General features: G+C 35.3%; 1 protein-coding gene across 1 annotated transcript in view; it reads right to left on the bottom strand.

Moving 5' to 3' along the window:
- Positions 1-23,867, bottom strand: part of EPHA6 (EPH receptor A6) — a 375,283-nt gene that overhangs the window by 274,826 nt on the left and 76,590 nt on the right. The window contains exon 2 of the mRNA XM_032219659.1: positions 17,456-18,119. Within this exon, the coding sequence (XP_032075550.1) occupies positions 17,456-18,101 (646 nt within the window). The 5' untranslated portion in view covers positions 18,102-18,119. The remainder of the gene's footprint in view (positions 1-17,455; positions 18,120-23,867) is intronic.

The raw sequence follows: 23,867 nt of genomic DNA, 5'->3' as shown, positions 1-23,867 counted from the left end.
TTCTATGGCTTTTGTCTTTGATGTTAATAAAACCTAGATCTGGCCTGGTAAAAATGAGTAGTTTCCAGCTTATGGGGGGTTCTTACATGATTAAAATTAAAGTCTATGTCATGGTGCTAGGGAAGGGCTGTCAAACTGGCAGCTGGTGGGCCAGATGTGTCATGCACAGGCCACACCCACCTCAGCTCCGCAAAGGCAAAAAACATCACATACAACACGATACATCACATGACATGATAGAGTTTGACACCCATGCGCCAAGGACAATAAAACATAATTGTTCTGCACATATTACATAAGTAGTTAACTGTCCAGCAGTCTGGTTCTGGGTGATCTAGCCCCAATTAGGAGGGAGTAATTCTGAGGTTCATTTTCAGTGAAATATGCTGAGTATCTTGCACATATAACCAACTGGATTTGCTCTGCAATGTACTTCTGCCTTAATGCAGAACCAGCAGAAATTACATGACTGAGACTTGCATGGTTATCTTGGATTTGGTCTGCGTTGTACAATCCCTTTGAACCTGTGGAAATGAACACGATTCTTGTAGCTATTCATTCAGCCACTTTTGTGTTAGATCCATGCTTTTGCTGGTTGGTCAAGGCTGCCCCACAGAGAACATATGATTGAGTCTGGTGATGGTTAATGCTTTATTGAGGGAAGTAGCCTTTGATACATTGATCAATGTACTGCTTCAGGAGTTTGACATGGGTGGCAAGCTGATGCTGCTTCTTTTCCTTCCTCTGGGATTAGTTCCAATTAATGTTGATAGGGGGAGAGTTCCAGTACATAGCCTCTATCTGTGAACAGCTGAAGACCAAGCTCTTCATCTTGGTGCTCCTTTATTTAACTTATTCAAGAGGCCACTGGATGAGGTGATTTGACTTTTAGGGTCTTCATATCTCATAATGGTTTCGTATCTCCATCCTGGGCTTCTTGAGCAATTCTTTGGGTGCTTAGGCATTTTGGTGTCTGGTTATTTTATCTATGTTTCTGGATAGAGTGGTACTGTCTAAGATTGACCTGGTAAACAATCTGGGGGTTCTCTTGGACTATTGGTTCCTGCTGGAAGAGCAATAGTAGCCATGAGCTAAAAGGACCTTTGCATACCTTCAGATTGTCTGCAGTTCTGCTTTTTGTCACTCCCATATGGATTCTTGCAACAAAGGCTACCCTTCAAGAGCATTTGGAAGCTTCAGCTGTTACAGAATGCGGCTGGTTGGTTATTTAATTATTTGGCATATGTAACACCATTGCATGTATTGCATTGGTTGCCAGTATGTTACTGAATGCAATTTAAAATGCTATTTGTCACCCTAAAAACCCTTAATGTTTTGAGACTGAGTTAACTGAGGCACTATCTTTCCCAGTTGTTTCTACTTGTCCAGTACTGAATGGCAGAATGGGCATGCTTCATATTCTTTCAGTCAAGGAATGTCAGCTAGCAGGGATCAGGAGGCATCTGGCACACTGTCCTCTGGAATATTCTCCTTCTTCAAGTCAAGTCAAGTCATATAGGTTTTTTTGTCATTTCAACAATATACAGTACAGTACACAGTGAGACACTCTTGAGCTTAAGATGGCTTGGAGTCTTGACTGTGTGTAAGGTCTGTTTTCTGGTTATGTTGACATTTATGAAATATTATGGATTAGAATACCTCTCAGCTGTCACATGTATTTTATTTTTCTTGTTGTTTTGTGTTTTAATTGGCTTAATTGATGTTATGGTTGTTTGCTAGCCAGAGTCACTTGTTTGAGATAGTCAGCTATACAAATTGATTAAACAAAAATAGTTAAAAATTAACGTGTGAGCTGAGATTGGACCATCAAGCAAACTGCCAAGAATATGCTAATTTGTAAAGATAGGAAAACAAAGTTCAGTTCTAAATATAGATCTATATAAAGGCTTTGAGTGCAGAAAGCAAATCATCGGTGTATATAGTTTTATTGTTGTTTTTAGTAGAGTTTTATCTAATAAAGTCATGACTGAGAGTTTTCTGCTGAATAAGCCTGTTTATACAATTGCAATAATGTTCACAAAGGCACTAAAAATAATCCCATATAGTTTTTATGAATTGAACCACATATGAATTGATTCACATTATTGTGTGTGTGTGTGTGTATTCAGTAACAGTTTCAAACTCTTTAAAAGGAAGAAACAAACCAAACAATTGGAAAGGAAGGAAAGAAATTTAACTAGAGAAGAAATAAAAAATGTGGAAAATTTTGCTATCAGAAAGATCCGAGATTATATTTGGTGTAGTTAGTTGCTAAAGAAAATTAGGAATTTATAATACTAAATTGATATGTCATATACAGTAATGTGGGTTATTTTTTTGAGTTTAGTTTTTTTTCAACTACAACATCCAGTGTGCTTTCCGCATGGATGATCACCATTAGGATATCTAAGGAACTCTGGCAATCTATTCAGTTGATAAAACACAATTAGTCATTCAGAAACTTATTAAGGAAGTCTCTTAATAAAGTCCACTGAGACAGATTACTTTTAATTAATGTTTTATTTCATTCACTTGATTATTGTGTGATCAGAAAAGTAACAAGTAAACAAACAGCATGTCATTTGACCTTTTACAGAGCAAGGATTTTAACTGTAAGGAAAACTGGATGCAGTACTATAGGTAATGGATCTATTATACTAATAGAGATCAGTATAACTAATGATCTAATTTACTATTAAAATCTTAGTTTTAGTAATGTATAATTCATGGTTACTGTACTTATCTGGTTGTGTGATCAGCATAATCATGTTATTGGAAAGCTCAACTGAGTGCTTCTAAGATAAAGCAGTATTTCCTAGTTACTACTTTTTAATTAAATGTGGCAGATACAACTTGACTTATTTCTGAAATAGTGATATGGGAAGTTTTTAATGTTCAAGTAATAGTGAACTTCCTTCCTGATTCTGCATCTTTTGCATTGATTCCCCCCCCCCCCCTTTATGGACATTATTTACATTGGATCTGACTTGGTTGGAGATTGAGATTCACTGTCTTATAAAATAATTGTATTGGCTGGGTTATTTTATTTTGGAATACCAAAACAATGATGCAGTGAAACAAACTGATCTTGACTTTGAGGATTCCAGCATATATGATGGTTTAAAACTCTCAAGAGAAAGGGATCTGACCAAGGCTTGACAAACAGGGAAATATGATTTCAGAAAATTGATGAGATGACCTTATGGTATAAATATTATTAATCCTTAGGAAGAACATTCAAATTTAGATTTAACTAAGAATGAGAATTAATTTTTTTTTACTTAGTTGGTTTTTATTTCCACCACTCATTTATGGATGGCTTACAAGCATTAAGAGTAATAAAAGTCACCCAACTATTAAATATTAAAAATAAAATATGTTAAGAGGCCATATCGAAGCAAAACTCTATAATTTGGGAGGGCGCACATGTTTTTCTATTTAGTTTTTTTAATATCAGTAATGATATTTTCTCTTTGATCATGTACCACCATTTTTCTTCCAAATTAAACTTCCAAATCTTTCAGCAGTTTTTCACAAGGATGATGTTCAAATCCTATTTTTGCATTTAGGCATTTAGCATATCTTTTTTTCAAATGTGATATTCATAACTATAAAAAATATTCCAGATGTGGAAACACTACAGATTTATTTATGGTCATTACAGTGTTAGAAATTTAATTTTCATTCTCTTTCCTTTTCATGGTTACTGCTTTTGTTGACCTATCTTTTGTAGTCCAAAGATTAATCAATCAATATTATTTATTTGGTCAATTACTAGCAAAAGAAAACCATAAACAGGTTGCAGTAAATAGATGCAATAATATAGTAGCAACTAACAAAATAAATAATAAATAATTTACTCATCTATTACTATATTATTAGGCTATCCTGGTAAATCTAAAATAATAAATCTAAAATAAACTATATATCCCTAATGATTTAATAGTTAAGATATATCAAACCAGAAGTAATATTTAAGCAAAGGTCATTATATTATCAGTTTTGTCTTCCTTTCATTGCAGCAATACAAAATTTTGGTTTTAGATCCTGAGGAATAAGGTTCAGATAAAATTTATCTTGACTCCTCGGCAATTTAATTTTTAGGAGCAAAATATAGATTGATATAATGTCCCTAAAATTTACCACATAATAATATGTGTGAAATGTTTCAACTTCCTCACAACTACATGGACAGATACACTTACAGGAATTTTAGGATACTTACAGGAATTTTATAATGACTCCCGAGGGCGGGTACAGGATTATGGGGAGACTTAGTGCTGCCACTTGTGTGCTGGACCCATGTCCCTCCTGGTTAGTTTCGGCTTCCCGGGAGGTGACACGAGGCTGGCTCCAGGTGATTACCAATGCTTCATTGAGAGATGGGTTCTTTCCCACCACCTTGAAGGAGGCAGTGGTGAGGCCCCCTCCTTAAGAAGCCTTCCCTGGTCCCAGCTTCTTTAGCCAACTATCGTCTGGTCTCCAACCTCCGCTTTGTAGTGAAGGTTGTTGAGAGTGTGGTAGCACATCAACTTCCCCAGTACCTGGATGAAGCTGCCTACCTGGATCCGTTTCAGTTGGGTTTCAGGCCCGGGTAGAGAACAGACACGGCATTGGTTGTGTTGGTTGATTATCTCTGGTGGGCCCGGGACAGGGGTTGCTCCTCTGTCCTGGTCTTATTAGACCTCTCAGCGGCTTTGGATACCATCGATCATATTGCAACGACTCTGGGGGTTGGGAGTGGGGGCACTGTTTTGCAGTGGTTCTCCTCGTACCTCTTGGATCGATCGAAGTTCATGTTGACTGGAGGGCAGAGATTGACCCCGAGGCGCCTCACTTGTGGGGTGCCCCAGGGGTCAGTTCTCTCATCCCTGCTGTTCAACATATATATGAAACCGCTGGACGATATCATCCATGGTTTTGGGGTACGGTATTATCAATACGCTGATGATACCCAACTTTTCATTTCTACCCCAAACCACCCCAACGATGCACTCGATGTGATGTTCTGGTAACTGGAGGCTGTGCGGATCTGGGAGGGGATGAACAGGATCAAGCTTAATCCCTCCAAGACTGAGTGGCTGTGGTTTCTATCATCCTGATTTGTGCATCGCGTACCATCTTTGATGTTAGGGGGAGAAATTTTAGCCCCCTCAGAGAGGGGCCGCAATCTGGGAGTACTCCTGGATATGCGGCTTAGTTTAGAAGAACATCTTACGGCCGTGACCAGGGAGACCTTCTACCAGGTATGCCTGGTATACCAGTTGCGTCCCTTCCTAGATTGGGATGCCCTGTGCACAGTCACTAATCCCCTCGTCCTTTTTTGCCTGAACTACTGTAACACTCTCTACATGAGGCTGCCCTTGAAGAGCACCCAGAGACTCCAGCTGGTCCAGAATGTGGCCGTGTAGGTTGTCATGGGGGTACCTAGATGCTCCCATGTTACACCCCTTTTAGGTGGCGTGCACTGGTTGCTGGTTGTTTTCCGGGTGTGATTCAAGGTATTGATCTTTAAAGTGCTCCATGGCTTAGGCCCAGGGTACTTGCAAGAGTACTGCCACTGGTAGCTTCCCACCATCCAGCATGATCCCACAGAGTTGACCTCCTCAGGGGCTGTCGGCCAGGCAGTGTCGGCTGGAGACCCCCAGGGGGAGAGCCTTCTCTGTGGGAGCGCTTTCCCTTGGAATGAGCTGTCCCCGGAGCTTCTCATCATCCCCGACCTCCAGTCCTTCCAGCGCACTCTAAAAAGTTGGCTTTTTCAGCAAGCCGTCCTAGCCTGAATAGAATAAATTAAATTTTTAATTTTTAATTTTAATTTAATCCTAAATTTGATTTAAATTGTCAATTGAAGGTTATTGGATTTCCTATTTAATCTTTTTTAACTTTTGTCATATGTGTTTTTATGTTGTACGCCGCCCTGAGTCCTCTGGGAGAAGGACGACATATAAGTCCAATAAAACCAAACCAAACCAAACCTTAGTTGAAGAAATGCAAATGGAAGAAAGTTGGATGTAAGTTTAAAGAAAGAAAGAAATTAAAGAAAATGATTCTGAGTTTAGAGAAAGTTAGATTTAGTAAATAATTTGCTAGTTCCTATATGTGCTTGTTTATCCAAATTCTGTCATGCTTGTTAGCTTCAATATGCAACTCCATGTCCTTATTCTTTGAAAAATTAATTGCTTATCTTGATAAGAACATAATGATATTAAGAATAGTGAACCCATATGAATCCCACTTATGCTCTACCATCTGCTTCCAGAGTGAGGCAAAGGTATTTACTAGAAGTAGTGGAGTCAGTTCAGCTGGGAAGAATTGCATTTTGAGCCAATAAACTATTATCATCTTCCAATTCCAATTCCCCCATAACCTGATAGTATTCCTATCTTAAGTCTTAGCTAATTATTTGTTCTGTTGGGTGCAGTTTAAATTGATTGCAGGACATTGGTTTTCACTGTTTCCTGAAGCATGATCTTCGCATAATTTCTTTTTTTTCCCAAATACTTTTTCTTGTTTCATTTATAGACTGTTGTTATCTATTTCTGTGTATGTGCGAAATTTTTGTGTGTGTGTGTGTGTGTGTGTGTGTGTGTGTGTGCATGTACGTATGTATATCACACATGCACCATGTTTTCCTTTATAACTGTCTGGTTTGGTTCTGCAACCCAACAAGATAGACACAGACTGCAGAAAAAGTACTACCAATCTCCTTTCCATTGAGGACCTGTACACAGCACAAGTCAAAAAGAGGGCTGTGAAAATATTTACAGACCTCTCGCATCCTGGACATAAACTGTTTCAACTCCTACACTCAAAACAATGCTATATATAGAGTACTGCACATCAGAACAACTAGACACAAGAACAGTTTTTTTCCTGAACGCCATCACTCTGCTAAACAAATAATTCCCTCAACACTTATTTACTAAGTCTGCACTACTATTAATCTTCTCACTGTTCCTATCACCCACCTCTCCCACTTATGGCTGTATGACTGTAAATGTGTTGCTTGAGTCTTTATGATTTATATTGATTGTTTCCTAATATGATTTGATTGCTTGACTATTATACACTGTGACTATCATACACTGAGAGCATATGCACCAAGACGAATTCCTTGTGTGTCCAATCACACTTGGCCAATAAAGAATTCTGTTCTGTTCTGTTCTGTTCTGTTCTGTTCTATTCTATTCTATTCTATTCTATTCTATTAACCATCACTTAGTCAAAGAAATATTTTAGAAGCCTACAATCATTTTCAGTTTTTACTACCCAAGTAATTTAGTGTAATTTGCAAATTTGGGCAGCTCACAGCTAAATCCAGATTATTAAACACCTTTTCATTGAGATAAATCCCCAAGTATTAATTTTGATTTTTAATACACATTAATAATGTAAAAAAAGGACAGGTTCTCTTATCCCAAAACTCCTAGGTTACTTAAGAGTCTTTGATAAATGTGGTCAAAGACTTTGGAAAAATCCAACTGTAAAAGACTGCAGTGTATCTCCTTCCATGAGTCTGTTAATATCTCAATAAAACTCAGACAGTTTGGTGACTCTAGATTTATTTCTGCAGAATCTGTTATTATCTCATGTTCAATTTGTCTTCATGTGCTGCTTTTGTCTTTGATTACTATTTCTACCAATTTGCCCTGAATAGACATTAAACTGTTAATAATAGTAATAAATCCTATAAAGTATCTTGTTTTCACCCTTCTCAAATAATACATTTCACTGAATATAAATTACTTTCATATTTCTCTTGACATATCTATCTCTCACTTCCATATAACTAAGAAGCAAAAACAACTTTATTGTACACTGTCATTTTTGCTACTTTCAACAAACCTTCATTCTTTCAACAAATTACTTACTATAAACTATCATGCTATCTGCAATTTCACATCTTAAAATTTCTGTGCCCATTTTTCTCATCTTTAATGAACATTAGACACCTGTGACCTCTTGCATCAGATCAGTGGTGGGTTCCGGCTCCCGTTGCAACCGGTACCCTGCAACAGGGCTGGGCATCCACCATGTGCACATGCACAGTGCACCCATGTGTACCCACTGCCAGCAACTCTCCAGCTGCTTGGCAGAACATTATGCAGGCACCATACGTGCTATGCGCATGCGCAAATGCCCTAGCTCAAATAGAGGCAAGGAGTGCAGGCGAACAGGTGGGCCATCCATAGCACCATACCGGAACGGTACCTGGTGCTCCCAGCAGGCACCAGTATGCCCCGGTCGTAACCCACCACTGGATCAGATCTTCAAATATACTTCCTTACCTAATGAAGAAACAAAATGACCACGGGCTGGAAAAAAAACAGTGAGAACAAGAACAACTTTCAACTTCCTGTCAGCTTCCCCATTGAGTTTCTTTGTGGGTAGCTGGTACTCAGCATGGGAAAGATTTCTTCCCGCCATTTCCTTTGACACAATACTTTTGAACTTTGCTATATAAATGTAACATTCATATTTATTGTCCCATCACACAGTGTATCTAACTTTCATTGCAAATAGTTTGGGTTTATAGCCAACAAAGCATCATCTGCATAAAAATATGCTTTAAATATAATTGCCAACCAACACACATCTAATGTCACCACAAGCATTTCTTACATGTATACTATTATAATATTATCAATAATTTATGGTCAAAATTTGCATATGTGTATTTTGTATATGGTGGGAAGTTAATAGTATTCCATTCACCTTTGGCATTTAATCATGCCAGCCACATGACCATGGAGACATCTTCGGACAGTGCGGGCTCTTCAGCTTTGAAACAGAGAAGAGCCTTGCCCCTTCAGTCAGGAACAACTAGCACATATGTGCAAGGGGAACCTTTACCTATTTTATATATGATTATTCACTTTGCTTGGTAAATGTTTTTATATAACTTTAAAAAAATGTGACTGTCAAAGAATAAAAACTTCTCAAATCCATTGTTTTGAAATATTTTATTAAATTATTAAATCTTACTATGATGGAAGAATTTCAATTTCTGTAGAAAATTCCTTTAGAAAAATGTCTGGTACTTTTCATTAGTTGAGAAAAATATTCAAAATATATCAGTATTACTTTGCTTATAGAATTCAGGAATTTTAAAAAGTCTTTCCTCCAGTTCTGAAAAACAATAACCATTGTCTATGATTATTGAAGACTATTCTGCCACTTCTCTCTATGTCGAACCCATAGTCTCTTGGACTCACTGAATTGCAGAAATATATTTTACATTATCAAAATAGTTCACTAGGAAAAAGTTAATTATATTTGTTTACTTTGATTTTACCTTTAACAAACACAAATTTATTTTAATTGATACTTAAATAATTATAAATTGTATGTTTTAGTAACTACATTTCTGATTGAAATAACTAAGGCCTTGAACTGATTGCCTAAAATCACTAGCTGAGAAAAGTCTAATAGGAGTAAAAGACTGCATCTGTACCATCAAAAGACCAAGGAAGGTCATCAATGCCATTTCTGTCCCTCACCCAGGTCTGTTGTTTTCCACTTTCCTCTAGAAAGGGAAGACTGGAAAAGTGTTATTTAATTCTAAGTGTTATCTAATAGTATACATGTAAGTCCTTGATTTATGACCATTTATTTAGTGACAGTTCAAAATTATGAGTATAATGAAAAAAAGTGACTTCGGATTGCTCCTTGCACTTACTATATGTCTGGTGCAGTCATGTAATTACAGTTTGGGTGCTTGGCAACTGGCATTTATTTATGACGGTTGCAAAATCTAAGGATCTCATGATTGTTATCTGCAACCTTTGCAGTTGGCTTCTGGCAAGCAAAGTCAATGGGGGAAACTGGATTCATTTAATTCCCATGGTGACTGCAGTAAAAAGGTTGTAAAAATCAGATGCAATTCATGTAACAACCACATTGCTTAGGTATGAAAGTTTCAGTCCCAATTGTGGTCATAAGTTGAGAGTTACACCTGTACTGCTCGATTAACAGGAGCATTTTTTTCAGATAAGCGGCATCACCATCTGCTTCAAAGCACTGATTCAGAGGCATTAACCAGCTGCTGAATTCAGGAATTCATTTGACCCCAACTGTCTGAAGGAACCTTGGAAGGAAACATTGGATTCAGCCTGCAAAATCTAGACATAGCAAAGAATCCTGACAACCTCCTCCGAATATTCTGCCTCAAAATAATCTCATATGACTTTGCAAGATAATAATCTAATTATTTAATTACATTTTGGGTAATATAGAATTTAATTCTCAGGGAATTTCAATTATTTTATCAAAAATTGTCTTGCAGACTTGTCACAAAGCTTGCAAATCTCTCACAATGGCCTGAAGAAAGAAACTCTTCTATCTGAGCTTTTGACCAAAGGATGAAAATTATTTTAATGATACTCTTGGATTTTTTTTCTTTTGAAACAATTCAGTTGGAGAAATACGAATATTTTCCCATACTCATTGTTGTAATTTGATTCTAACATGGGTTTGTACTTGTATCTAATTATACTGATTACTCCATTTCCTCCATTATTGCAAGATACATCAGTTCTGCTGCTTCATCTCTCAGCATTTCTGCTTAAACTATAGGCACCCTGGAATCTGCAGTAGAAGAGACACTGCTTGGGGGGTAATCTAGTAAAGGATTACCCTCTCTTTATTTCTGATCATAACAGGGTTTGTGGTAGAACTTCTTTTTTATCACTGGACAATTCCTGCAGTACATAGGTAAACCATCATAATGGATCGCCTTTCTTACAAAGGTTAGTAGATTTCAGCTATTAGTAGTAATTTACTAGTACAATTAATTTACTCATATTGTTAGATCGGCGGTAGAAATTATGAGGAGGCGTCTGAGATAACCTTGAACCGTTTATTCAAACAAGAACGAATAGAACATCAACTGTGAGTAGACCGGCACCTCTCCTTCGTCTGACAGCCTTTTATACTCGGCTGTCAAATAGATCAACCAATAGCCTCGCGTATGACAGCCCGGCAACCGGCAGGCGCGTCTGATTGGCTAAGATGCGCCTGGCTGCTGCCAAGCTGTCATTTGTAAGTACGAGGACTTATGAGGCTACAACACATATGATTAATCTACAATTAATCGAATGAAGCTTTTGGGCTTGGCATGTCAAAAATTTAAAAAATGCCTATCTGACTCTATTGACATGCAACCAAACAAAAGAGAAATGATTACCGTATTTTTAAGTATAAAAGAGGGTGAAAAATTGGGTGTATCTTATATACCATATGTAGCCCAACCCAACCACCAACCCCCATCCTTTGGCCTCTGTCTCCCAGCAATTTGCCTCCTTGCAGCAAACAGCAAACAGCCTGTTTCAGTTTCAGCTCAGCCTGAGTAGCATAAGCAGCTGATTGTCAGTTGGATCAGCCTCCTGACCATCAGCTGTTTCAGGCTGCTGTGAATGCCATTGCCTACTGCTGCCTTTGCACATCCCATTTTCGGCATCCGCATCCCATTTTTGGCTCTGGGCCATAAGTTTTCAGCCTCCGCTTGCCCCATTTTCTGCCCATTTTGATCCCTGCTACCATGAATGGCCAGAAAATGGGGTGTGAGGAGGCCTGAAATGGACGTGCAGAGGTTGTAAAAGGGATGCAGAGGCAAAAAAATGAGACGGCAATAGGCTAGGGCAATCCCTGCAGCCTGAAACAGCTGATCATCGGGAGGCCGATCCAACCGATAATCAGCTGCTTGTGCTAATCAGTCTGTATTGAAACTGAAACTGAAACAGACTATTTGCAGTAAAGAGGCAAATTGTTGGGATGCAGAGGCAGATTTTATTTTCTTGTATTAATCAGGTGGTGCTGAAACTGAAACTGACTGTTTGCTGAAAGGAGGCATATTGCTGGGAGGCAGAGGGAGACTTTTTTCTTGTTTTCCTCCCCAAAAGCTAGGTGCATCTTATACTTCGGAACCTCTTATACTCCAAAAAGTATGGTATATAATATACCCAAAAATCTAGGCCACCCTGAACAGCATGAACAGTAGTACATGGGGAGTAGTGCCAACATTGACTCTCAAATCAAGGTCTGGGCCTTGGCTTGAGCCCTAGTACTTCTACAGCCCTTCACAGCATGTGAGCATTGGGGAACAGCATTATCCCACCCCCAGGATCTGCCATGTACCTCTCTCTTTAAGGTGGTAGTCACTTTCTGTTGACCGATGCCTGCAGCTAACCCGAACTTCTCTGAACACACACTGTTTTCATTCTTGAAGCATCTTTGGAGAATGCTCCTCTATGGCCTCTGCAATCTCTGAAAACCACATAAAAGCATGTCTGTCTTGTGCAACATTCAGAAGGTTCAGAGGCTAAGTGGAAGCACCATAGCCTTTGTAGTCTCCAAAATTACACAAAAACAGAGCATGTTTTGGAGAACCATGGTTGGATGTTGGTGAATACTAGCATGTCACCCCTTTGACACTTATGTGATAGATTCCCAATCAATGGTTTAATGCAGATAGTTTGAAAAACCTGATATTCAAAATGATGCTAGGAGTTTAAATGCAATAGGGAAGCCTAAATACACAAATTTAAATACAACATGAAAAAAAGAAACGAAATTAGAGACTCCTTTTAAGTCATTTACAGGTCCAAAAATTTAGGAAAAAAGTCTTTCCGATACTGAAAATAAGGGGAAATAAGACTTATGGGACTGAATTCATATCAACTGTCTGATGCATAAAATGGTCCTTAACCCAATCATTATCTTTCTTATAGCTAACTTCAAATGATGAGTAGGAACTACAATTTCCTTTTGAAGTAATTTGAGCAAAAGTGCCATAATATGAAATATGCTTCAGATCATTTGAATTCAGCAACTGTAATTAAGCTGGTGCTGCAGAAATATTTTAAATGGAGACACTTTTAACTTTTCTTAGAAACTGAGCTCTTGATTCATCTTGCATCTTTCTTAAAGAGAAATGCAAATCAAGTAGAAAGATAAATAGAAATAGAAAGAGGAACTGAAAGCTCAATTTTTGCTAGTATGTAGAAAAGCTGTGAAGTTCATCATATTTGATTCAAAATTGCACATGGTTGTGAGGATATTTCACCTGTAGTCAATCTCTTAATGCAACTGTCTTTTCCTGGGGCTTCACAAGAATTTTAGACAAGTAGTCCTGGGTACTCAAAGTAGCACTTTATTATCAAAGTTAAAGGACTGTACAGATGTACTGTCAGAGGTGGTGTTCAGCTGGTTCAGACTGGTTCTGGCGAACTGGTAGCGGAAATTTTGAGAAGTTTGGAGAACCGACAAATACCACCTCTGGCTGGCCTCGCCCCCTGCCTCTGCCATTCCCTGTCCTATATTCCCTTGTTTTTAGCTCAGCTGATTCGTGCAGCGGAGTGGATTGCTGCGCCTCAGCTGAGCTAAACAACAGCTAGGCTCACCAGCTCTGACACTGAGGATGGTCTTTGAATGCTTCACTCTCCTAGAACCAGTAGGAAAAGATTTGAAATCCCACTGCTGACTATAGAGTTAAATTGACATCACTATATAGTAACTTTTAGTGATGTTATATTCAAGCAGTTATTCTACCTGATGTGTGGTTTAAAATGAAAGTAGTGAATATTTTCTTTTAGGAATTTCCATGTATATATTAATGTATGAAATATTAAACTATCATAGAGTTGTTGACACAGTGCAATATTAAATGAAAGAAACAATTTTAATAAATTTGAGTGTCAAAAAATGTTGCTTGAAAAAAAATCAAACTACTGTTGAAAATCATTGCATTTTGGCAAAATAGTTGTTTGAGAATTTTTGCAGTGGAAATAAATCAAACAATATAAGCAATTATGCTCATGACATAAATATATTTCTATATTTATTGGAAATAAATATACAAATTTCAATTTGTGATTTCAATTTTTAGTATTCAGTTATTATCTATATTCCTGAAATGTAATAATAAAAGTAATATGATGATCAGAATTGTAATGAATTTCCTCTACTCTTCTTTTGTCTTTCTTCAAAAAAGCTAACAAATATTTTATTTTTGTATGATAACTATTTTTGAAAGATGATTTTAATTTTGAAAATATATGTTTTTATGTTACATGCAGTTTTCTATTTAATATATTATACTTATATTTGTCCTCTCTTCTTCCTTCAAAGCAATTGCCCTTGGTCAAGAAGAAGTAGAGGACTAGTTAATCAATATTCACCTTTTAAAGTTATCTACATTTTGCTACGTAAGAAGAATTGAACTGAACTCCTTGACTGGAGAAACTTAGCTCTTTAAAATGTTGCCTTCTAAATAGAACTAATAGGCTTATAAGTTCAGGCGATCAGGAAAGTGGAGAGATGTTTAGATAGTAAAGTTTTTTCATTGGAAAAGTTCAGTGACTGTTTTACAGGAAAAGTACAGCTATGTGACAAATAAATTGGATATAGCTACTATAAACTTCCTGTTAGGGTAAACCACTAAATGGAACTTATTTGTTAAGGACTCTCACAATTATTTCTTTTGCAGTATATTTACTCCATGTAACTAATATAAATAATTAAATAAATAAAAACGTGGCATATTTTTCCCCTATTAAATTACAATGTCAGAAAATAAGAAATAACTATGTTTTTGCCATATGGAATCAAGAAATACTGTGGTCTGTTTCTGCTTCAGAGACAAGAGCTACTTTGCAACAACAAAACAAGATGACAAGATATCTTACATGTTGAGGTCCTAATATTGCTTAGGACTTTAATGATCTCTCTCTAATAATGATTATTTAATAATAATAATAATTTTATAAAGATGTTACAACTACCAGAAATATCAACTGAAAATGGAATAAAATTTAAGATTTAACTCAGATACTGCTCATTCACTGTATTAATTATTACGGGTCAAAGGATGCATTCCTCAGATGAAAAGTATGACATTTTACCAGTGGATATGCAAAAAAGTTAAATAATTGTTTAGCTAATACTTTGTGGAGTAAAAAGAACAAAACAGATGTCCCTTTTTATTAATGATAAATTTAATAAATTTCTAAATTAGAAATTTGGTGAGGCATCTTTTAAGATTAAGTGAGAATCATCACATTGATTCATTCTGGGATTAATAAAAAGCATATATTTGTACAGAGACAAAGAGAGAACAAAATGAGCCTACTGACCCACCAGTGCTCGTGTTCTTTTATAGTATAGTTTGTGGACAGAAGATCAATTTTAGAGCTCTTAATATTGCAGCTTTCCTTAGAATTATTCACACATGCATGGACACAAATGCATGGCATGGAATTTAAAAGCATAGTATGTGCAGCACAGTGCTGAAATAATAATTTAAAGATGAACAGATGTATGAACATTTATAAAATCTCATATTCCTACAGTGTCAAACTGGGAAAATAATACTCCTGCACTGAAAAAGTGTGGAAGTAATAAAGCAGTGATAACAAGTGAATTTAATTAATTTTCCACTCCTTAAGCAATTAAATAAAAATACTTAAATAAATATACTTTTAGGTACTCCTGAAATTTATTAGGTTCCTATTAAATACTGCTTGTTTAGTAGGAAAGAAAGAAGGGAGGGAAGAAATATTCAGAGAATGATTCTAATTCTGCAATTACTCTAAAACATATGATTATATTTCAGTCTCCATGTTTAGGTTGTTAAAAAAATATTGCTGTTCAGTTATGATCAATATTTTGCATTTTTAGATTAAAGTACTTGCATAATAACCAGACACCATTATTACTTTATTCTACTATTACATTAATTGCAGAGATTTTAACCTTAAGTAGCCTTATCAAATTGGTAAACACCATAAAAGCTGGTGTTATGCAATATTTTTGTACATAAATCAAAATGAGACAGTTATTTGGAGCAAAAGATTTGGAGATCATGGAAGCCATATAATTTAATTTTATTTGACTTACCATAGAAGCCATGCCCTTTCTTCTGTTGCTTTTATTTGAAGTAAATTTATTTGCATACCACAGGATTTATTAATAAGCTTATTTTTATATAAATACCCTTTTGAGAATCTTCATCTTCAATAATTTAAATATAAATAAAAATATATAAACATTTAGTTATCAAATTTATCAGCAAATTTTACAGCCTGAAGAGTATGAATCAAAATATGCTGGAATAAGCTTAGTTTGTAAAGAATTGATACATTGTTCTATAGGAAAATGTCCAATTAATCGCTTCTTGCTTGGAATTTAATGTATGAGGTTCATCATACATTGAAGCTTTTAGATTATCTAGTTCCATGCAACCTTTTTGATCAAAACAAACATACAAGTAGCTAATATATCTAATCACCAGCATAAATTCAATTTAGTTCAGTCCTTTATAACTGCAGTATTAAACTATGATATTCTACGTAGGTTAAAGCAATCTCAATCTTAATACAGTTAGGCAGAAATATTTTCAATCATTAGTAAAATAAATTTCTTTTCTTTTACTGGGGAAACATTATTCTTTCCATCAATATTTTATTTGCTAGAGAAAGAAGAGCAAGGGGGATATTTTACTCTGTAGAAACACTAATCATAGTGATTAAAATCATGGACAATTTTTAAAAAAATCAGAGTATGATCTTTAATTTTGGTTAATTTTGGTTAGTAAAATAAATTTATTTTATATATATATATATATATATATATATATATATATATATATATATATATATATATGTGTGTGTGTGTGTGTGTGTGTGTGTGTGTGTGTGTGTGTGTGTGTGTGTGTGTATATATATATATATATATATATATATATATATATATATATATATATATATATATATATATATATAGAAAAAGAAATTTATTTTACTAACCAAAATTAAAGATCATACTCTGATTTTTTTAAAAATTGTCCATGATTTTAATCACTATGATTAGTGTTTCTACAGAGTAAAATATCCCCCTTGCTCTTCTTTCTCTAGCAAATAACTTTTATGCAACATCTACAGTATTAGTTTTTGGATCTTTTTCTCAATAATATTATGTTTCTTCCAATATACAATACTTATCATCTATTATAGTTTCTCGCTTCTGTATTCTTTTGAAATTAAATAAATGTATACAACATATCATTCTTTAAGTGTTTTGCTACTTTAGCTAGCAAAATGCCAGGCCAACAAAGTTACTACATATTTGAACAATATATTCAATACCAACTTATATTATACTCCTAATTGCTTAATATATACATAAGAAATTGTTTACTCATCTAAAGAGCAAATAACAATGAATGATTCCATTTTACATATTTCTTATATGAGTAAACATTTTTTCTGTAAATGAAGCTTTCATCATTCTTCATTGATGACATACTTGTTTTCAATATATGAACTTCATCCAACAATTCAATAAATAATGAATTCAATGCATTCTGCATTGATAAATGAAATTCAGTTAAAAGCTGGACCCATATGGCTGAGCATAGTTCAAAACTTTTCTTGGAATTTAATTAAAACAATAGTCTTACCATGGCATGAACCATCTACTTCTTCATAGCCAACACTGCATATGCATCGTCCTAAAGGTACTAGCCAATCCCCATCTGCTCCACAATATAACTTTGGAGTATCCCGTTCTTCAGCACTCTTCACACAGGAACCTCGTACTTCCACTAAAGAAGAAGAATCAACCCTTGGAATGGTGTCAGGAAACATAGCCAAGTTCCGAACAGTGAAAGGACACTTTTTGTAGTAAACACGGACAGAAACCAAAGCAATGCATGCCCCAATATCTTGAAAGGCAAGAAAAAATCCTTTCCGGTTTATTGGTCCCACCTCACGAATTTCTGTATTTAGTTTCAGGATGCGATCTCCCAAATCCATCTGAGTGAAACTCTCATCAGCTGCAATAGTATCAATTTTGCTGTATTGGTTTGGCTTGAATTTAATTCCATGAGATTCATCTGATTCCAGATAGTAAAGGTTGAATGTTTCTTTGCATGTCCCCAGCACCCATGGAATGCTGTTGCAGTCCCTCAGTGTAAATTTCATTTCCACATAAATTTTCTGGGCGGCATCACGCGAGATCCAATTTGTACGAAGCCAGTTGTTTTGGTTCGGTTCCATAACATTACATACCTGGTATGTGTGGATAGGACGATTATATTCATCCATTTCTGTTATAGCGTCCCACTAAAAAGAAAATACATTCTATTGAGAAATCATCAAAATAATCAAAAACTGTAGGCATGTTTTATTTATATTAATTCAAAAGATCATAACGTTGCTGATATATTGATATTGAATTGAAGAACTGTGACAAAACTGAAATTGCCAGAAGTAGATTACTATCATTTCAAATGGTTATTTCATTTGAGGGCAGTACTTTATCAAAAGCATGCAGGTACCACCCCAAATACTCTGTGATAGGCTCTGGAAGTAGATTGATTGTCTGCCATTAATCTGGATGGTTGTTTGCACCAATGCTCTCCCTTCAGGAAAAATGAAACACAATTCAACAGAGACATTTTGAACTCCATTTTTTCTTTTCTTTTCTTTCCAGTAGCTGCTTTTTAAAACAACTTTGGCAACATTCCCAAAGCTCTCAGTAATTCTCAGTAATTACTGAGCACATCTCTGCTTGGCCCATTCTCAGTCTCAGTATTCAGTACAGGTTCAAAAGGGTAGGGATGTGTAGTATGCCTAATATTTTAATAACACATAGACATGGATATTAGTCCTTGGAGAGAAGAATTTGACATTGTTTCCAAGGACAAAGGAAGAAAGATAATATACAACTATTTTATTAATAATCTTATAGTAAAAAGAAAAGAAACTTTAAAATAAGGCATATTTAAGACATAACTAAGAAAATAAGATTAAGTCAAATTGAACAGGATATTTATTAAAGATTGGAACAATATATTTTGCAAAAGAAGTAGAAACATGAAAATAATGGAAATTCAAAAATAAACTAACTAAAAGAGGGTCAAATGCGGACAGGAATGAGCATGCAAGTAAAATAAATCTGTCAAAATCTCTATTTGCTACAGAAACTGCCATCATTCATGACAAGAGTCTGGACAACAGTGAAGTTAAATAAGAATAGGTGAAAATAAGATCTATCTTCACTTATCTTTTCACCTATCCAAAAGAATACAAATGGGGATATCAGTAATGGACCGATGGCAAGAATCATTCTGATTTTAAGACAGATTTGTTGATCAGTGAAGACATTATGTTTCTTTCTCCTATCTTCAACAAGGCATAAAACACCAGCAAATGATAAAAAGCTATTGATAAAGCTTCTGCAGCCCAGTTATCTTTAGTGCAGTGAAATTACATAGTACTGAAGCTTGGCTGAGGCTTTTATTATAAACATCTGTTCAATCTGTTGAAAAGGTAAATTCCAGATGACTGATAGAGATCAAATACTTCTTTAAAAAAGGGGGTTGGAGGAGGGGGAAAGGAAAATACAGAAAACTACAGATTAACCAGGACAATTTGCTGTGAGGATTCTAGAGCAAGTATTTAGAAACTGATCTGTAAATAATGAAAATAATGCAATAATTACCAAAAATCAGCATGGCTGAGTAATGAATTATTCTTGCCAGAGTAATGTAATCTCATTTTTTCACTGATATTCTTCCTAGCAGATTCTGGGAATGTTCCACAAATAAGATACATGCCAATAATGCTAATTTCTAAGATATTAAATTGGCTCTATAGCATGACAATTATGTGAATTTGTTATTGGCTTGAAAATAGCTGAAGGAATTCCAATTTATTAAATTTTGACTATGTGAAGGTTGCTACATCTAAAGTAAAATATAGCCTATTTCATGGCTTTATGGGACATACTATCTTTTCTGTGTGCCTTTAAGGAGAAACCTGGTATATACATAAAAGAGTCATGATAAGTTTATCTTTCTTATTTCCATGAAAACAAAAATCTGATGTCTTCATTGCTATACTTGGAAACAAACTCCAAATTTATGATATATACATATAAAGATTTTTGTGTGATCTTTGTGAGGTGCAATACATGTGAAAAGCATTCTTTCTGGATACTTACAATAATAGCACAAAACAAAAATAAGCAAAAATGTTAATTTAATACTGTTCTGGAAGATCTTGTGGGATGAGTCTGGGACTCTCCCTAACCTAGAAGAGTCATACAAACATCAATTGTTCTCTGTTTGAAAATTGAAATAAAACTTTCTGGTCTAATAGATAACTAAATAGATAGCTCCATGTTTTATATTTGTTATATTTGTAAAATTTGTTTTCTTGCAGATTTCAGACTAATGTCTTTGAAACAGAAGAAGAGATGTGCCATATAAATTATTATTACTAACATAGCAATAATTAATTTCTGTTAATGTATTGAAAAATCATTCAAGTTATATTAAGTAAGAGTTTTTGCCAATAGGACTTCACGGGCATTGGCAGTAAAAGTGCTTATCCATATTTCTTGTACCATAAAATTCTAAACAGATTCTGTTTCATAAAATCTAAATCTAGATGCTATAATATTAGTTCCTAACGTTAATTGCAAAGATGCATTTATTTAGTTGACAAGGATAATGATCAGGTCCAAGAATATCTGTTGTTTTATCATCTCTTGAAACATATATATATATATATATATATATATATATATATATATATATATATATATGTGTGTGTGTGTGTGTGTGTGTGTGTGTGTGTGTGTGTGTGTGTGTGTGTGTGTGTGTGTGTGTGTATGTGTATGTGTATGTGTATGTGTATGTGTATGTATGTATGTATGTATGTATGTATACAGAGAGTGGAAGTGTGACCTTCCTCCCATACTTGGGCATACCAGGGGTTGTGACTTTAAGTATATACCTCCCACCCTGGCTGGCTGATAAAGGAGTCGTTCTCTGTAGCTCAAAAGGTTAACTCCCTGCCTGGGAGGCAATGGAGCACAGGTTCGATTCCCAAAAACTTGGGTATGGCTAGCTGATGGGAGCTAAATAGCTTGAAATAGATCTATACTAGTCTCCCTTTATTTATTTATCAGCATAAATATAACATACATACATACATACATACATACATACATACATACATACATATATATATATATATATATATATATATATACACACACATACATACACACACACACACACACACACACACACACACACACACACAGCATCCGCATCAGGGTTGTGTTTGACTTTAGAGGGGTGGAGGCAGGAGATGCCTGAGGGCATGGTGGGCATGGCCATCATGAGCATGACATGGGACTAATGGGAAACCTGTGGTGGCCTAGTACTAAGGCAGGACTTCCCTGAGACCCTCCCTCACTCTCATTATACAGGAAATGCTGGCGTTACAAATGTAATAGAGCCTGCCAATTACATTAGTAACCCAAAGATTTGTTTAATTGAATGCCATTAAATGAACGTGATCACTCTCTGCTTTCCCTAATGCATTTGTTAATTGAATACACAGGTCATTAAATCCACTTGAGGTATCTCAGAGTGGGGAAGAGTATGAGGGGCCTAGTGCTGCAACAGGCCATCCAAGCTCTTCAAAAAATATAAGTATAGTAAAGCCATGAGAAATGGAGTGATGAGGACCAAATGTGGTCCTCGGAGGTTCCATTTCAGCCTGTAACAAGCCAGGGGAGGCTCTGGAGGTCCAAACAGAGCCTCGGAGTGCCAGATGCGGCCCACGGAGGCTCCATTTTGGCCTCTGGAGGTCCCCATGGCCCATTTTGGCTGGCCGAGTATTGCAGGAGACCATCCAGGCCAAAAATGGGCCATGGGGGGGGGGATCTAGCAGAGGCACCACAGACTAGTCCTTTGCTATTTCCTAACACCACAGGGCAGATCTAAGCACCCTGGATCTGGTCCATGGGCCTTGATTTTGACACCATGCTCTAAAGTCAGCATATGCTTAAAATTGATTTTTTTTGTAAGGGGCAACTTTCTCCAACCTAACACTGTCCAGATGGACTACATTTCCTAAATTTCCAGCTAAGAATTTAGGAAAGTGTAGTTTAAAGCATCTGGAAGGCATAGTTGGAATGCAACTATTTTTCAGAACTTAACAGATAACTCAATACATTAACTGAAAACTAATCAATTTTCAGTTACTGTATTGATAGTGACAATCAGTGTCCTTTCAGAAAGAAAAAAGGCACTTGATCTGGTTACTAGAGATCAAAAACCATATTTCTCAGAAAAATCATTTACTATGATTTTTAGTAAATTGTCTCTGAGGAAGAAATAAATTTATATGAATAAATTATTCATAAATATTTTACTTTATGCTTTCTAGAATTGGAAATAACTAATCCTAAGATCATTTTTAAAGCTGGTAGCCAATCATTCTTTTTCTAAGAATAGTTAAGAACTTGCGCTTGTTAATTGTAGATCAGCAACTTTTTACTAATCCTTCTTAAGATTGCTGAATTCATTTATATCTTCAGAAAATCTGTTTCTGGGGCTTATAAAATTACATTTATTCCATATTACCTTCAAAGTCTTCATGGCCATTTTCTCTTATGCACTGAGTTCACAATGTCATATAGATTTTGCCTCCCACCCCTAAATAGTTTTTTTAAATGTCCACATTGTGAAGAGCAGGATAAACCCTGCAAAATGCTGACATAAAATTCAGAAATGATGTTTTCTGGAGGGCACTAGATCAGGGAAGGCTGAAATAGATTTATAGCTATTTCTTAAATGTATTTAAGAATGAAGAAAATAAAGAAAATTTCACAAGGTTGAACTATCCAAAGTGATGCACTCTACTTTTGGCAAATAAATGAGTCATTTCAAAGGGGACATTTAAAAAGGTTTTTCTTTTGTTAAAACAATAGAGGAGAGTTGAATGACAGTACTAGTTTTGGCACACCTTTAGAAAAAGGTTAACCGTCACTGATCTAGAGTTTACCACTATTTCCTTTTATATCAAACAGAATCAAACCAAGACTATTTTGAGTTTATTTCTCACGTTATTACTTTTCCCAGAACTGATTTGTCTTTTATTACCATACCGCCACACCTTTGTCAAGGTTATGTCTGCATTCCTTTATATCTTTGAATTAGATGATAAAAACTTTCAGATCACTATCAACCTTGCAAGTTCTACTAGGAGTTTCACTTTCACTTCTCAACTCCCAGCTTAAATTGAAATTTAAATAAAGAATCAATTTTATCTGTTGTTAAGTAGTTAAATAATTATTGGTTATAAGTTTGCTTTTCTTGAAATGTAATGCATAGCATCCATTTAGAAGTCAAATAAATGTCTTTATTTTGATAGCAACCTCACAAGAAAGATAAGGATAAAACAAAACAAAAGCTGTTATATGTAGTTTTGTAGTTAAAAATCCAGAGTACCTTTCAAAATTATTTCAATCTGTGAGATAAAAGTATAAAACTCAATGTTAGTACTAAATAATTAATTTTACCAGACTCCTTGTACACTTAATACTATTAGTTTATAAGGAAAAACACCTTAAAGCAATGTCTCTGACTTGCAGTTCACTGTAAGTTATAAGACCAGTAGCATTGGATAACTTCTGCTTTATAAAGAATAAAGAAAGGTTGATAAAGTCACCTTCAACTAAACACCATTTCTGAAATGTGTCATATCTAATGTATCTTTTACTGCTTTCTGAGCATTTTACATTAGACACACCAATATTTATTTATTTTAAAGCAGTTTAAATTGTAAATTTAAATTGCTTATATTTTTACTATTTATATTGTTGTGTTTGTTTCTTAGTATGATTTGATTGATGATTAATGACTATCACTAAGTTGTATCTTATGATTCTTGATGAATGTATTTTTTCTCCCCCCCCCTTTTTTGTACATTGAGAGCATATGCACCAATGACAAATTCCTTGTGTGTCCAATCACACTTGGCCATTAAAGAATTCTATTCTGTTCTGTT

This window comes from Thamnophis elegans, chromosome 6 (assembly GCF_009769535.1).
Source record: "Thamnophis elegans isolate rThaEle1 chromosome 6, rThaEle1.pri, whole genome shotgun sequence".
Classification (NCBI taxonomy): Eukaryota; Metazoa; Chordata; class Lepidosauria; order Squamata; family Colubridae; genus Thamnophis; species Thamnophis elegans.
This window is presented reverse-complemented; position numbering and strand designations above follow the sequence as displayed.